Source organism: Mesoplodon densirostris, chromosome 15, assembly GCF_025265405.1.
Source record: "Mesoplodon densirostris isolate mMesDen1 chromosome 15, mMesDen1 primary haplotype, whole genome shotgun sequence".
NCBI classification, from domain to species: domain Eukaryota; kingdom Metazoa; phylum Chordata; class Mammalia; order Artiodactyla; family Ziphiidae; genus Mesoplodon; species Mesoplodon densirostris.
This window is the reverse complement of record NC_082675.1, coordinates 10,478,416-10,490,961: the sequence shown is the minus strand read 5'-3', so window position 1 is coordinate 10,490,961 and position 12,546 is coordinate 10,478,416. Positions and strand designations below refer to the sequence as shown.

At 50.2% G+C, this 12,546-nt stretch overlaps 1 protein-coding gene across 1 annotated transcript; it reads left to right on the top strand.

The window, feature by feature from the left end:
* Window positions 1-657: 657 nt before the first annotated feature.
* HSPB8 (heat shock protein family B (small) member 8) lies at window positions 658-12,343 on the top strand. The gene is made up of 3 exons (XM_060118842.1): window positions 658-1,565; window positions 7,353-7,416; window positions 11,345-12,343. The coding sequence occupies exons 1-3, from the start codon at window positions 1,199-1,201 to the stop codon at window positions 11,502-11,504; spliced, it is 591 nt and encodes a 196-aa protein (XP_059974825.1). The 5' UTR covers window positions 658-1,198; the 3' UTR covers window positions 11,505-12,343.
* The last annotated feature ends 203 nt before the right edge of the window (window positions 12,344-12,546 follow it).

The following is a 12,546-nucleotide window of genomic DNA, read 5'->3' as shown; positions in this document are numbered from 1 at the left end:
ATTATCATTATTAACTGTCATCATGATAATAGAAGCTACCATTGGATAACACTTCCTATGACAGTGTCCTCATCTGTAGAATGGGGATCATCGCACCACGCTTACTTCACGGGATTGCTGGTGAGGATGAAGCGAAGCTAATGTTTGTGAAGCATTTGGAACAGGGCCTGGCATGTAGCAAGCGTTATGTAATTGAGAATCAACATTGAAAATATCAAAGTGATGGTTTGCTAAATGCTTAAGGAGGATGACCTCATGATACATCCCTGAGGAGCCTACTATTACATCCAGTTTACAGGTGGGAAAGCTGACAGCTCAGAGCCACCTGGGGAAGAATGTTACGCCCCTCAGACGGCGCAGAAGGCAAGCTCTGAGAGCTTGAGGGTGCTGGAGGCTTGGAAGGGGGGATTGCAACCCAGGGTCACCTGCCTTCCAATCCACTGGCTCCCGTCTCTCTCGTCCCCTTCCGGGGGTCCCCAGTGGGGAGGCAGGATGCTGCAGGCTCTGGAGAAGGTATTTCTGGAGGGTGATCTGAGCCCTTGGCCAGGCGAGGGTTATTAATAGCCAGGCCTTAGTGCCCCGCTAGGGGCGGGCAGGCTCTTGGGGGAAGGGAGCGGTAGGGAGGGCGGAGCTGAGCCCAGCCGAGCTGGGGGAGGAGAGTCCGGAGAGGCTGGCAGAACTTGGCCGCGACGGCCCCTCCCAGCCCCCCGGGAGCCCAGCTGTCCCCCTCCGCAGATTCTCCGGGGCTGGTTCATCACCTCTGAATACTCCTGTGACAGGAGGTGCTTGCAGAACCCGCCTCCAGCCCCAAGCAGGAATAAATAGAAGGCACCCAGCCCAGGAGAAGCAAGAAGTTTCTAGACCTGCGTTCCCGGCTTATTAAGCTCTCCGCTCCACTCAGCGGCTCTGGCTGAGAGCCTGGACGGCCTGGGCGGACGGTGGCTGGCTGATCTCCGGTGAGGCTGTGTGGAGAGGGGTCCTTGAGAATTCTGCTGCACCGGCCGAGGGTCGCCTTTGGTGGCTGGAGAGTCTTGCGGGGCTGGGACCCCAGCCTGGCGTGTGCCTCCGTCCTTGGCATTTTCCGAAGCTGAAGAATAAGCTCGGAAGGCCAGTGCACCCACCTCACCTTGCTGTGTGACCTCGGGCAGGTGGCTCCCTCTCTCTGAGCCTCTGTTTCCCCTCCAGCTCAGCAGCCGCCATGGCTGATGGTCAGATGCCCTTCCCCTGCCATTACACGAGCCGCCGGCGCCGGGACCCCTTCCGGGACTCACCCCTGTCCTCCCGCCTGCTGGATGATGGCTTCGGCATGGACCCCTTCCCCGACGACTTGACTGCCTCTTGGCCCGACTGGGCCCTGCCTCGACTCTCCTCCGCCTGGCCGGGGACCCTGAGGTCGGGCATGGTGCCCCGGGGGCCCTCTGCTGTGGCCAGATTCGGGGTGCCTGCCGAGGGCAGGAGCCCGCCCCCCTTCCCCGGGGAGCCCTGGAAAGTGTGTGTCAACGTGCACAGCTTTAAGCCGGAGGAACTGATGGTAAAGACCAAGGACGGCTACGTGGAGGTGTCTGGTGAGTGGGGGGCAGGAGGGCGTGAAGCCGGGGAGGGGGTGTAGCCCTCAGACCCGGAAGAGCCAAGAGAATGCTCCTTTGGAGGGGACGCTGTGGCCGCATGACACAGGTGACTTCAGGGCTCAGGAATGCAGCCCATAAAAGTTCTCTTTACAGAAAAGCTCTTCTCTTCCAGCTCCTAGGGGGAATTCTAACCTGATTCAGCTGCTGGGAGCTTTGGGCGCTGCATCAGCCAGCCAACAGGCAGGGGGATAGAAACCACGTTGCATGTCCTAACAGAGAGAATTTAATAGAAAGAATAAGTTTAACAGATATAGGAGTAAAAAGCCAGAGAAGAAGTGGGGTTCACGCACCCAAGCATCACGACACAGTCCAGAAGGGGGTGTTTGATGCCGTGTAATGACAGCGTTAGTAACTAGCCCAGGTTTCAAGAGAAACACCTTCCCTTGTCCCAGATGAGGAAGCTGAGGCATAATTGTCATTATAAGGCTACGACGTGGTAACCCTGGTCGAGCGCTTACGGTCTCCCAGGCCCCGTGCTCAGAGCTCTACCTGGGGCATCTCAATGAACACAAGCAGAAGGGGCGGGGCCTGTCTTCTCTTTTTTACAGATGAGGAAACTGAGGCACAGAAAAGTTAAAGTAACCCACCCAAGATCACCAAGGATTCCAACCCCGGCTGTCTGGGAATTGGGAGGCCAGAAGCAAATTGACAATTTGTTGAGCACCTACCAGGTGCCAAGGGCTACAGCTTTCATATTCCTGCTCTCAAATAATCCTCCCTCCAGCCCTGAGAAGCAGAGGTGGCTAGTCCCATTTTGCAGCTGAGGAGCCTAAGGCCCAGGTGGGCACTCGTCCAAGGCCACGCCGTGAGTTAGCAGCAGGCCGAGTCTGGGCCTGCCCACAGCCCAGCCTGGGAGAGGGAATGTTCTGGGGCAGAGGAAAGAGGAGACGGACGCTCAGTCCCTGCGAAGCCGGGCCGCAGGGGAAAAGCCTCCTGTCCCTTCCCCCGCAATTAATGTTCCAGTGAAAGGCGTGTTCCTGGCAGGCTCTACCGGCTGGAAAATCAATGAAAGCCGTTGCAAACAGGCTGGGTAGGGACTAGCCCCAGCAGAGCAGTCTTCAGGGGGAGTTTCAAAGGCTCCCAGGGCAGAATTATAAACATCAGAGGCGCCGGAGGGTGTGGTGGGCCAGGCGGCATTCTGGGGCCTTATGTGGGTGAAGGGAGATGGCCAGGGCACCAGACGCCTGAAACCATTTCTCTGGGCTTTGTTTCCTTATCTGGAAATTGGGGTTCAAATGGCTACACGGCCTAAGGATTTTTGTCTTAGATGACGCATGTAAACTGTGTATATAGTGCCTAGAACACAAGGGATCGGCATTGTTTTGATGTTACTAGAATGCTAAGGCCCCAAAACATACATACATACATACATACATACATACATACATAAATGCTAGATGTTCTTTGAGACCCGGGTTCAAATCCCACCACCGCTGTTCAATCTCTGAATGGATATGGACAAGAAAGCCTTTTCACTGCTCTGAGCCTTGGCTTCCCCATCTGAAGAGTGGAGATCATCATAATATCCATCTTGCAAGGCTGTAGGGAAGATTAAATACGTGCAGACAATCCATGATAATAAATGCAGAGTGTCTGTGAAATGGAGCGAATACTAGTGTGTGCCTGGCACTCTGCAAACGAGGTGATTATTATCACCGCTCCTCCTGTCTTTGTTTTAATTAGGGTTCCAGAGGCTTCCACCCCAGGGTGGAGGGCCCTGTGGCCCCTTCAGTTGAACTCTGTCCAGCCTGGAGAGCTTTTCCCTCTCCATCCTCCTTTCTAGGTGGGGTCTGGCAGCTACAGGCTGAGATCCCAGCTGAGTACCTTACTAACCCAGAGGCTTCGAGTGGGTCACAGAGCCTCAGCTTCCACATCTGTAAAACGGGGTCATTGGGGGCTTAAATAAGACAAAGACAGACAAAGCCTTTTCAGGTTGAAAATGCCTCACAGCTGTGCACTTAGCAACATCGGCTTGACAGAATCCAAATCCCCCAAGAATACATACAGAGATTTTTATAACAGGGATTTAAAAAATCAAATCGATTATCAGGGGCTCCGTTTGAAAAGCAACTTTCAAGGGATGTGGGAAGTCAGATCAGTCTCCCATCCTACCTCACTTAATGACACACCCATTCTTCCTCAAGCTGTTTGTGCAGGGCCCTGTGCTAAATGCAGCCATATGTTGGTTCACTGGTTCCTCCCATGGACTTCCAAGGAAATGTGTGTAGGTTTGTTGCACCCATTTTACAGATGAGGAAATTGAGGCCCAGAGAGACTGAGTCACCTGAGATCACTTGCTTCTCCATGGCAACGTCTGAAATTCAAAGCCAGGCCTGCTTAGGTAGTTCCGAATCTAGTTCCAGGATGGCTGGATCTGCTTCTAATTGAGTGGCCTGGGACAAACCCTATGACCTCTTGGGCCTCAGCTTTACCCTTGGTCTTATGAGGAGTTGGACTGGATCAGTATTTGCCAAATGGTGTGTTTTAAGATATCACTGGGCATCTGATAAATGCAGGTCTCCTCACTGCAGGACTCATCAGAGCCTTGAATTTGCTAATGGCGTTTATGAATCTCTGAGAGGTAGCCCTGTCTTATCGGACCACATATGAGTGTCTAGGCCCGGGGAAGTGTTTGGAAAATGCTAGACTAGATGGTTTCCATCATGCCTCACATATACCCCTCCCCCACCCTGCAGCCACCAGCCAAGAAATGTTCTGTCCATGGGCCGCTGGCCCAGGCCCTGGCCGAGGAAGGGACTGCAAAGCCAGAGGCTTTATTCTACCCCCTCTCCTTAACCCCAGGGCCTCTGCCTCCCCTGGAAACAGCACCTTCTTTCTTCAGCTGGGCCGATGGCTTTCCCCAAAGTGCTGATGCTGTTTCTTGGCACCTACATTTCTCGGTGGCTGTGAGGGACCTCTAGCTTCCCCTGGCCTCCAGATGGGTTCGTTTTTTTCATAATAATTGCTTTTTTGTTTACCAACATAAAATATTTCCCTGGTAGAAAATGTAGACAGGAAAGCAAAATAAGAAATTACAAATCAGTCATAATCCTTAAGCTGCCCCAGTAAATAGATATCCGAATAACATGCAAATTGAGCTTCAGCAGGGGCCTCCTAGCAAAGCCCTCTTTCACCCAGCTTAACCCCCTCCCCCAAGCCTCCCTTTACGGAGCTGCCTTTGCTTTGAGATCCTCCCCCACAACCCCAGTACCCTATTTTCAGAGCATGGACAGAGAGGTTTAGCTTCTGAGGATCCGTTTTTTCCCCCAGTATCAAAATAAACCACGAGCATTCACCTTCACATGGTATTTTTACAACTTTCAAAGCAATTCTGTGACTCATTGGTTCCTAGGAAGTTGCTGTCACCGCCATGGTAGAGAAGAAGAGAGGTGTGCTGGGAAGTGTCAGAGCAGGGACTCCAATCCCCCACCCACATCCCTGCCTTGGAGTCTTTGCTCCAGCACTTCCAAGCTGTGTGACCTGGGGCACATCACTTAACCTCTTTTGGGGGTTGGGAAACTTCCATTTCCCCATTCACAAAATGGTAATAATAAAGGTATCTGCTTTCTAAGGTTTTTGTGAAAAATGAACAGTTGATATCGGTAAGGTGCTTAGAACAGTGGCGGACACCAAGGAAGCGCCGCAATATAAGAGTTTGCTATTATTATTCTCACCATCACCATCATTATCATTTATTATTGCCAGGACACCAAGTGTGCAAAAGGGCTGAGTCAGAGGCACTGGCCTGTCCCCAGGGGAAGCAGGTCTCCGGAGGCCCAGGCTTTGGGAAGGGGACCAGGGGACAGACAGTGTTCCTCTGGCCACAGGCCTGTGTCAGAGCTGGTCAGCTGGTGGTCACGGACTTGGCAGGTCAGAATAAACTCTCTGAGCTTCAAGAGGCAGCACGTTGGCAGAATAGTATGTTCTGGTTAGCCAGACACTCCCGTTGAAAAACAAATTCCTGTAAATGTACCCCTTTCCGCCCAGCTGGTGGGAGACTACGTTAATGCAGTCTTTCCTAAGGGAAATTTACAACATATAGAGCAAGGCTTCGAAATTCTAGAACTTGGAACTTATCCTAGGAAGTCATGAGGCCGGGTGTGAAGATCTAGCTACAAGAATGTTCAGTTCAGTGAGGTTCTTTCTGATGTCAGAAACCCTCTCAGTGCCCCCAAGCCGGGGATTGGCTAAATGAACTTATATCTTCCCGCAGCCATTAAAAGTCAGGTAGGCAGCGAATATTTGCTATAATATGGAAAAATAATTATAACGCATCAGTAAGAGAGAAAAACAAGTTTCAGCTGTGACATACAGTATGATCTCATTTGACAAAATGGGTGATATACGTCTATACTATATAACATGTATGCATTTCTAAGTAACATAGAAAAGTCTGGAACGTATACAAAAATGTGGTTTCCTTGGGGTGATGGAATTATGGAGGGTTTTGATTTTTCTTTTCTTTCTTTTCTACATTTTCAAACATACACATGCGTTATCTTGTAATCAGAAAAAATGTTATTAATAAAGGAATAATGAATAATAAAAAGGTAATGAATAATGCAATCACCTATAAATTATCAGCTTGAAATCTTGACTGCAGTAAGACACTATATTACACAAGGTTATTTACAGTCCAGATTCCAAAGCCCCTCAGAAGGATGTCCGCGGGTAAATGAGGGTTCTTGGCCCTGGAATGTGGCGCCACAAATGAGGCATGAGTAATAATAGGAGCCTGATGGCTCTGCCAGGCGCTAATCCGATTTGTTTAAAGAGAAATTAAAGATACTCTCTCCATTAAAAAAAAAAAAAGTGGGGATGGGCCAATGGACTCAGAATTTGTTACATAAATTTCAGATGACAGCCACTTTGCGCTTAAGCCTTCTTATAATTTCATATTTTTCCTTCCTAAGGAAAGAAAAAAAAGCCCTCGCCTGCCAGCCTGGAGGAGGAGGGGTGGGTGGAATTTCACATCCATGGTGACTAATGTGTCATTTCTCAGGAAAGTCCCCTTTGGGTGTTGTTTTCTTTTAGCAGGTTGAAGCATTATTTCCAGGCAGTTTTTTCAGGACTCAGTACAGATAATGGGGCCCAAATAACTAACTGGAAGCTGGAACAGGTGGAGGGGCATCGGACCCCAGCCCTTGGCTTCAATTCCAAGGGTTGGTTCTGAGACTGGGGCTGCCATGCACTTGCTGGGTGCCCTTAGACCCATCCCTGGGCCTCAGTTTTCACATCGGTAACTGAGGGAGAAAGAGGCCCATCCTCAGAGCTGGGAAAGGGCTCTGTGCATTATAAAGCCAGCTGAGTGGCAAACTAGCCCCACTTTTTTCCTCTCACCCATTCTGGGATGTTGGCCTCAGGGGTCTCCTGGCTGGTTAGGAGAGAGGGGTGAGACGCAAGGCTTCGAAGATGCCGTGCCACATCTTAGAAGACAGGAGATAGACTCTGTGATTTCCTAAGTCTAACGCATAATCATCTACAAACCACGGTCGAGGCCTCCTGACCTGCCTGTTGTCTTACTGCATCTTCACGACAGCCTGGGAGGTGGTATCAAGTGGGTCCACTTAGCAGATGAGGGACCAGAAGCTCAGACAACTGGAGTCTCTAGACCAAACCCCGAGCCACACAGCGAGGCCGGGGCAGGTTTTTCATCTGAGCCTGAGTCCTGAATGATGCCCGAGGGACATAGCTGCTGACACATGGCTTTCTTCTCCCTTCCAGGTAAACATGAAGAGAAGCAGCAAGAAGGTGGCATTGTTTCCAAGAACTTCACAAAGAAAATCCAGTAAGTAACCTGGCAGTTGGATTTCAGGGTAGGATTGGAGTGGAAGTGGGGGTGCCTGGGACCTGAGATCTGGGGTTTCTCCCTCTTGGGCATCTCTACTTCAAGATACACCCCCCTGCCCCCAGGGCGGGGAATTGAACCCTTGCACCTAAAGGGGAGAAGGTATCACAGCAAACGTGCAATAGGTTCCCAGAAAGGGGGCCGCGTAGGTTGTGCCAAGTCATCTGCTCAGTGCCCCGTGAGGTGGGATTAACAATCTCATTCTGTAGATGAAGAATCCGAGAATAGGAAAGACGAAATGACTTGTCGACAATTCCACGAAAATTGGGGCACTCACCCACCCATGTGATACGATGCCCCAAATTCCCCAATAGAATCTTTCGAAGGCTGCTTGCTCTAAGTCTCCCATGGCCAGGAGAACGTGCGCCTTCCCTAGAACATCCGTGTGAATTAGGCTGGAAGGTGTCCTGCTGTCAATCACTACTCACCACCTAGAGGGGTTTTCAGGCTGAGAGGTTGGGACAAAGGAAAGGCCAGTTCTGCTGAGGGGAGTGAGAAGGGCTGAGGCCTGGGGATGATGCGAGCAGCAGGAAGGCCAGCAGGCTGAGCCAATGAGTCAAAGCCACACTGAAGCCCTGATGGCAACAACTGTAGGCAGAAGAGACTCACTTTCCCCCTAATCAGCATCCTTGCACTATGTGCACTTCTGGCTCCAAAGTCTTTTCCCAGTCCCATTTCACCTTTGCAACAAAGGTATGCAGTGGGGAAAAGAGACATTACCCTCCTTGTATTATGGGGAAACTAAATCTCCCAGAAGTGAAAGGACATACCCAAGGTCCTTAAAATTAGCATTTAGAACAGCCCAAACAGACCTTTGAACTCTGAGTTCACCGTGTTCATTCCTTGAGCACGGAATGCCCTTTCCTCACCTGTAAAAGGGACAGATGCTGATTCCAGCCTTGCCGAGTTACCAGCTGAAAAGGAAATGAGATCACTGCCCTGTGATGGGCACACAGCAGGTCCCCATAAGTGGTGGTTTGTTGTTACTATTATTGTTGTTGTTTCTGAATCTTAACTCCTCCCCTCGCCCTGGCAAAGATATCCTGTGTCTGGAGAGGTTGCACAGGCTGCATTCTGAGGCTGCTTTCGGCTTTAGGATTCTGTAGTCCTGTCTCTCCTGCCACGTGCCCATTCCTAACCCACCGGGCGCCTCTGGAGTACTTAAAAGGCTGCAGCCCCTTCCTGATAAGGCAAACGCCAAACTGTTCTTCTCTGCGTTCCCTGGCTCGCCTGCCATCCCCAAGACCCACACCTTTCCCTAGTACCACAGCCAGCCAGAACAGACGTTGCTGATGGGGGAGAGAGGAGGGAGAGAGGGAGGGAGGGGGCTGATGTTTCTTTCTTTCTTTTTTATATTATTTAATTTATGTATTATTTTTGGCTACGTTGGGTCTTCGTTGCTGCGCGCGGGCTTTCTCTAGTTGTGGCGAGCAGGGGCTACTCTTCGTTGCGGTGCGCGGCCTTCTCACTGCAGTGGCTTCTCTTGTTGTGGAGCACAGGCTCTGGGCGCGCGGGCTTCAGTAGTTGTGGCACATGGGTTCTAGAGCGCAGGCTCAGTAGTTGTGGCGCAAGGGCTTCGTTGCTACACGGCATGTGGGATCTTCCCAGACCAGGGCTCGAACCTGTGTCCCCCGCGTCGGCAGGCGGATTCTTAAACACTGCGTCACGAGGGAAGCCCTGATGTTTCTTTTAAGAGACTGAAATAAGGTCTGAGGATGGAGTCACAGGCAGGGCAAAGCTGTGAAAGGGACTGAGCCGGAAAGAAGTCAGCAAATTCATCATCTCTAAAAGACAACCATTTCCATGGATCTCACCATCTCCGAGGCCTCCGGGAAAACAGCTTGCTGGGAGTTACTTGACCAGATAGAAGTGTCTAAAGCTGTTGGAGGCTCAGCAGCTGAGCTGGGCCGCTTGTTAGGACACTGGACTGACATGGCCAGGAGCCCCCCAGAGGCTCTCCTCAGTCAACCAGTCATCCCAACCCTGTCCCTGGACCCTCCAAGCCTCCCCGCATTCCAGCAACTAAAGGGCCCCGAGGACCCTCCTCCATCACTTCGGCATGGATCCATCCATTCTGGTTGGTCCAGCTGCGCCAGTTGTTAAATATTTTTGAACCTTGCCTCTGCGTGTAGGGAGTCCCAGCTCCATGACTGAATGGGTGACTTGCAGCAAAATGCCTGTATCCCTCCTTCCCTCAGGATGGGGAATGAGAGGATGTGTACAGACTCAGTGCCCAGCCCATGAGAATTAAAATTATTAAAGATTCCACAAGGCTGGAATCACACAAGAGCCGCTGGGACTCCTGGGACCTCCTGGCCCTGCCCAGACTCCAGACACCAAGCCTTCTATGCTTACGTTCCCATACTATTATTTGTTCACGACTTTTTTTCTTTTCGATCAACTTGCTTTTGATAAGGTTCAATTCTCACCAGTCAAACGTTCACTGAAGAAGGCAATTGTAAAATAAATCCAACGGAAGCAAAATGTGGTTAAATTCTAACTAGGCCGTGTTGCCTGCCTGAGGGTCTAAGTCATAGATTAGCTCTTTCTTTGTTAAAAGAGAGAAAAGAGCAAGAGATAGAGGCTAAGGTGTTAAAGGCATGTTAACACAGAGCTGAGACTTTCCCTTGGATGTGAATGAAAGATCTGCAAGAGGATTGAGGTGGAATAGCTCTCCCACCACGTGTTTCAATATAGAGGTCACCACCTGGTGAGAGCCCTTGAACAAGTCTCTCCCCATCTCGGGGCCTCCGTTTCCTCGTGTGTAACATGAGAGCATCGTCCTGGACAGTCGAGATCCTTTCGGGCTCTGACATTTCATGGGTCAGTGCTTGTGCTAAAATAGTCTCAGCTGTCAAGATGCTCACCTGTACAGCCAATGACTTCAATAACAATGTAGAAGGTGAGGCTGACTGAGCACTTCCTGTATGCCAGGCACTGTGCTAAGCCCTTTGCTTTCATCATCCTACATAATTCTCACACCACCCTAAGAGATAGATGCTATTTTTAACCCCCTTTTCCTATAAGGAAATAAGTTCAGAGAGGCAAGATCACTAGTCCAAGGTCGCACAGTCAGGAAGAACCAGGATTTGAACTCACGTCTGCCCGCCTGCAAAGTCCATGCTTGTGGATCATGGCTGCCCTGTCATATTGCCCCAGGTGTTCTATGGGGTGGCGTGCAAAGGGTTAAACAGAGTCAGCCCATCCCCGGCCCAGAGAGGGAGGTCCAAACTCTTGGCCTTGTCTCTACTTCGGAAGTTTGGCTTGGCAACTGCCCAAGTTCCCTTTCTCTTCCATCCTTCCCTGCAGGCCCCTTGGTAATCTCCGCGGCTCAATTTGGCAGGAGTCGCCCTGGTCAAGGAAGTTCATGTGGCTACAGGTGGCTGTTCACAGCAAAAAACTCCCCAACCCCTCCAGGAAGGGTCCTCCTGCCCATGACCAGAATGGGCTCACCTTACTTCCTGGGTCTTTCATCAAGACCCCTGCATTTACAATAGTCAGAGCCAGCCTGGACCGGTGATCTATGGGGATTGAACCTTCTGGCTTTCCCTACTATGGACCTTTTGTCAAAAGTCTGGTGCCTGGGGAGACAGGGGAGCATCATGATCAGCTACTCTGAGTTCAGAGACCAGGATTGCAATTCTATTCCCATCTGCTGCTTGCCGGCTGTGTGACCTTGGGCAAATCAGTTCACCTCTCCAATCTCAGTCTCCTCATCTATAAATTGGGGATAGTAGTGGAACTTGCCTGCTGGGATTATTATCAAAATAATAATCTCACCAGGCAATATCGAAAATATTTTCTTTCAAATGAAATGAGAATGTTTGGCTATATTAGAAATAATAAATGAATCGTGTGTTTCTCCTAGGCTTCCTGCAGAAGTGGATCCTGTGACAGTATTTGCCTCGCTTTCCCCAGAAGGCCTGCTGATCATCGAAGCCCCCCAGATCCCCCCTTACTCACCATTTGGAGAGAGCAGTTTCAACAACGAGCTTCCCCAAGACAGCCAGGAAGTCACTTGTACCTGAGACCCCAGTCTTGGCCCTTCCTTGTTCCCTCCCCAACCCCTGGGCTTCTTTGATTCCAGGATACATTACTTTAGCTGAATTCATAGATTTAGTGCGACTGAAATGTTGGGGGTCAGGGTGGATTGACCAGATTCCCTGGAGAGTGTAATAGTAGGTTTTCCCTCAAGATGGCGCAATTGGCAGGTCGTGTTCCGCTGCATTAGGCCAAGATGCTGGGAGTTTTTCTTTCTTTACCTTTTCTATCCTGATGAAAATGTTGCACATTCTACAGCTGCAAAACAAATAAAAGGGGACATAACATTTCACATTGTATCTTACCTTGCAGCTAATGCAAGAGTTGCTTTTCTCTGGAGACCTCCCCATCACCCAGGTTCGCATTCTGGGCTCCCCGTGTCCAGGCCTGCCCCAGGGTTTGGTTGACAGAGCCCAGAAGCTCACCCCACTGTGTTTCTGCAGACCTGGTTTACACAGGGTTATAGACAGGTCTTACATCCCCATATGGGATTTATCCAACAACCACATGAAAACAAACAGTGCCTTCGGCCCTCCACCCAGGCATCTATAGCACGTTCCCAAGCTGGCACTCCCCAAGGACTCTGGAAGCCCCTTAGTTTATTCTCTGGCTAAAGTCCCCCGTTTCTTGTGTCTCCTATGTCCAAGTCGGGATTTTTACAGAGGGGGCTGTCTCCAGACAGCTCCACCAGGAACCAAGCAAAGGCCAGACTGCCTGGCAGGCAGACTAGTGGTATTGTGTATATGGGTGGGACATGTGTGTCATTGTTATTTGAATTGTGCTGTTGTTTAGGGGAAAATAACAGTAAATAATAATAATAATAAAGGAGCTGATGTTCTTAGCTTCGTGTGTCATTTTGATGGGAACTAAATGCGGTACCACTTAGATATGCCACATCAATTAGGGATGCTTGTGGCAGCAAATAATAATGCCCAATGCATAGTGGCTTAAATGACATAAATATCTGTCTAACTTTACACGAAGTTTAGATATGAGTGATTTCAGTGTTACTTTTTCAGCTGTTATGCC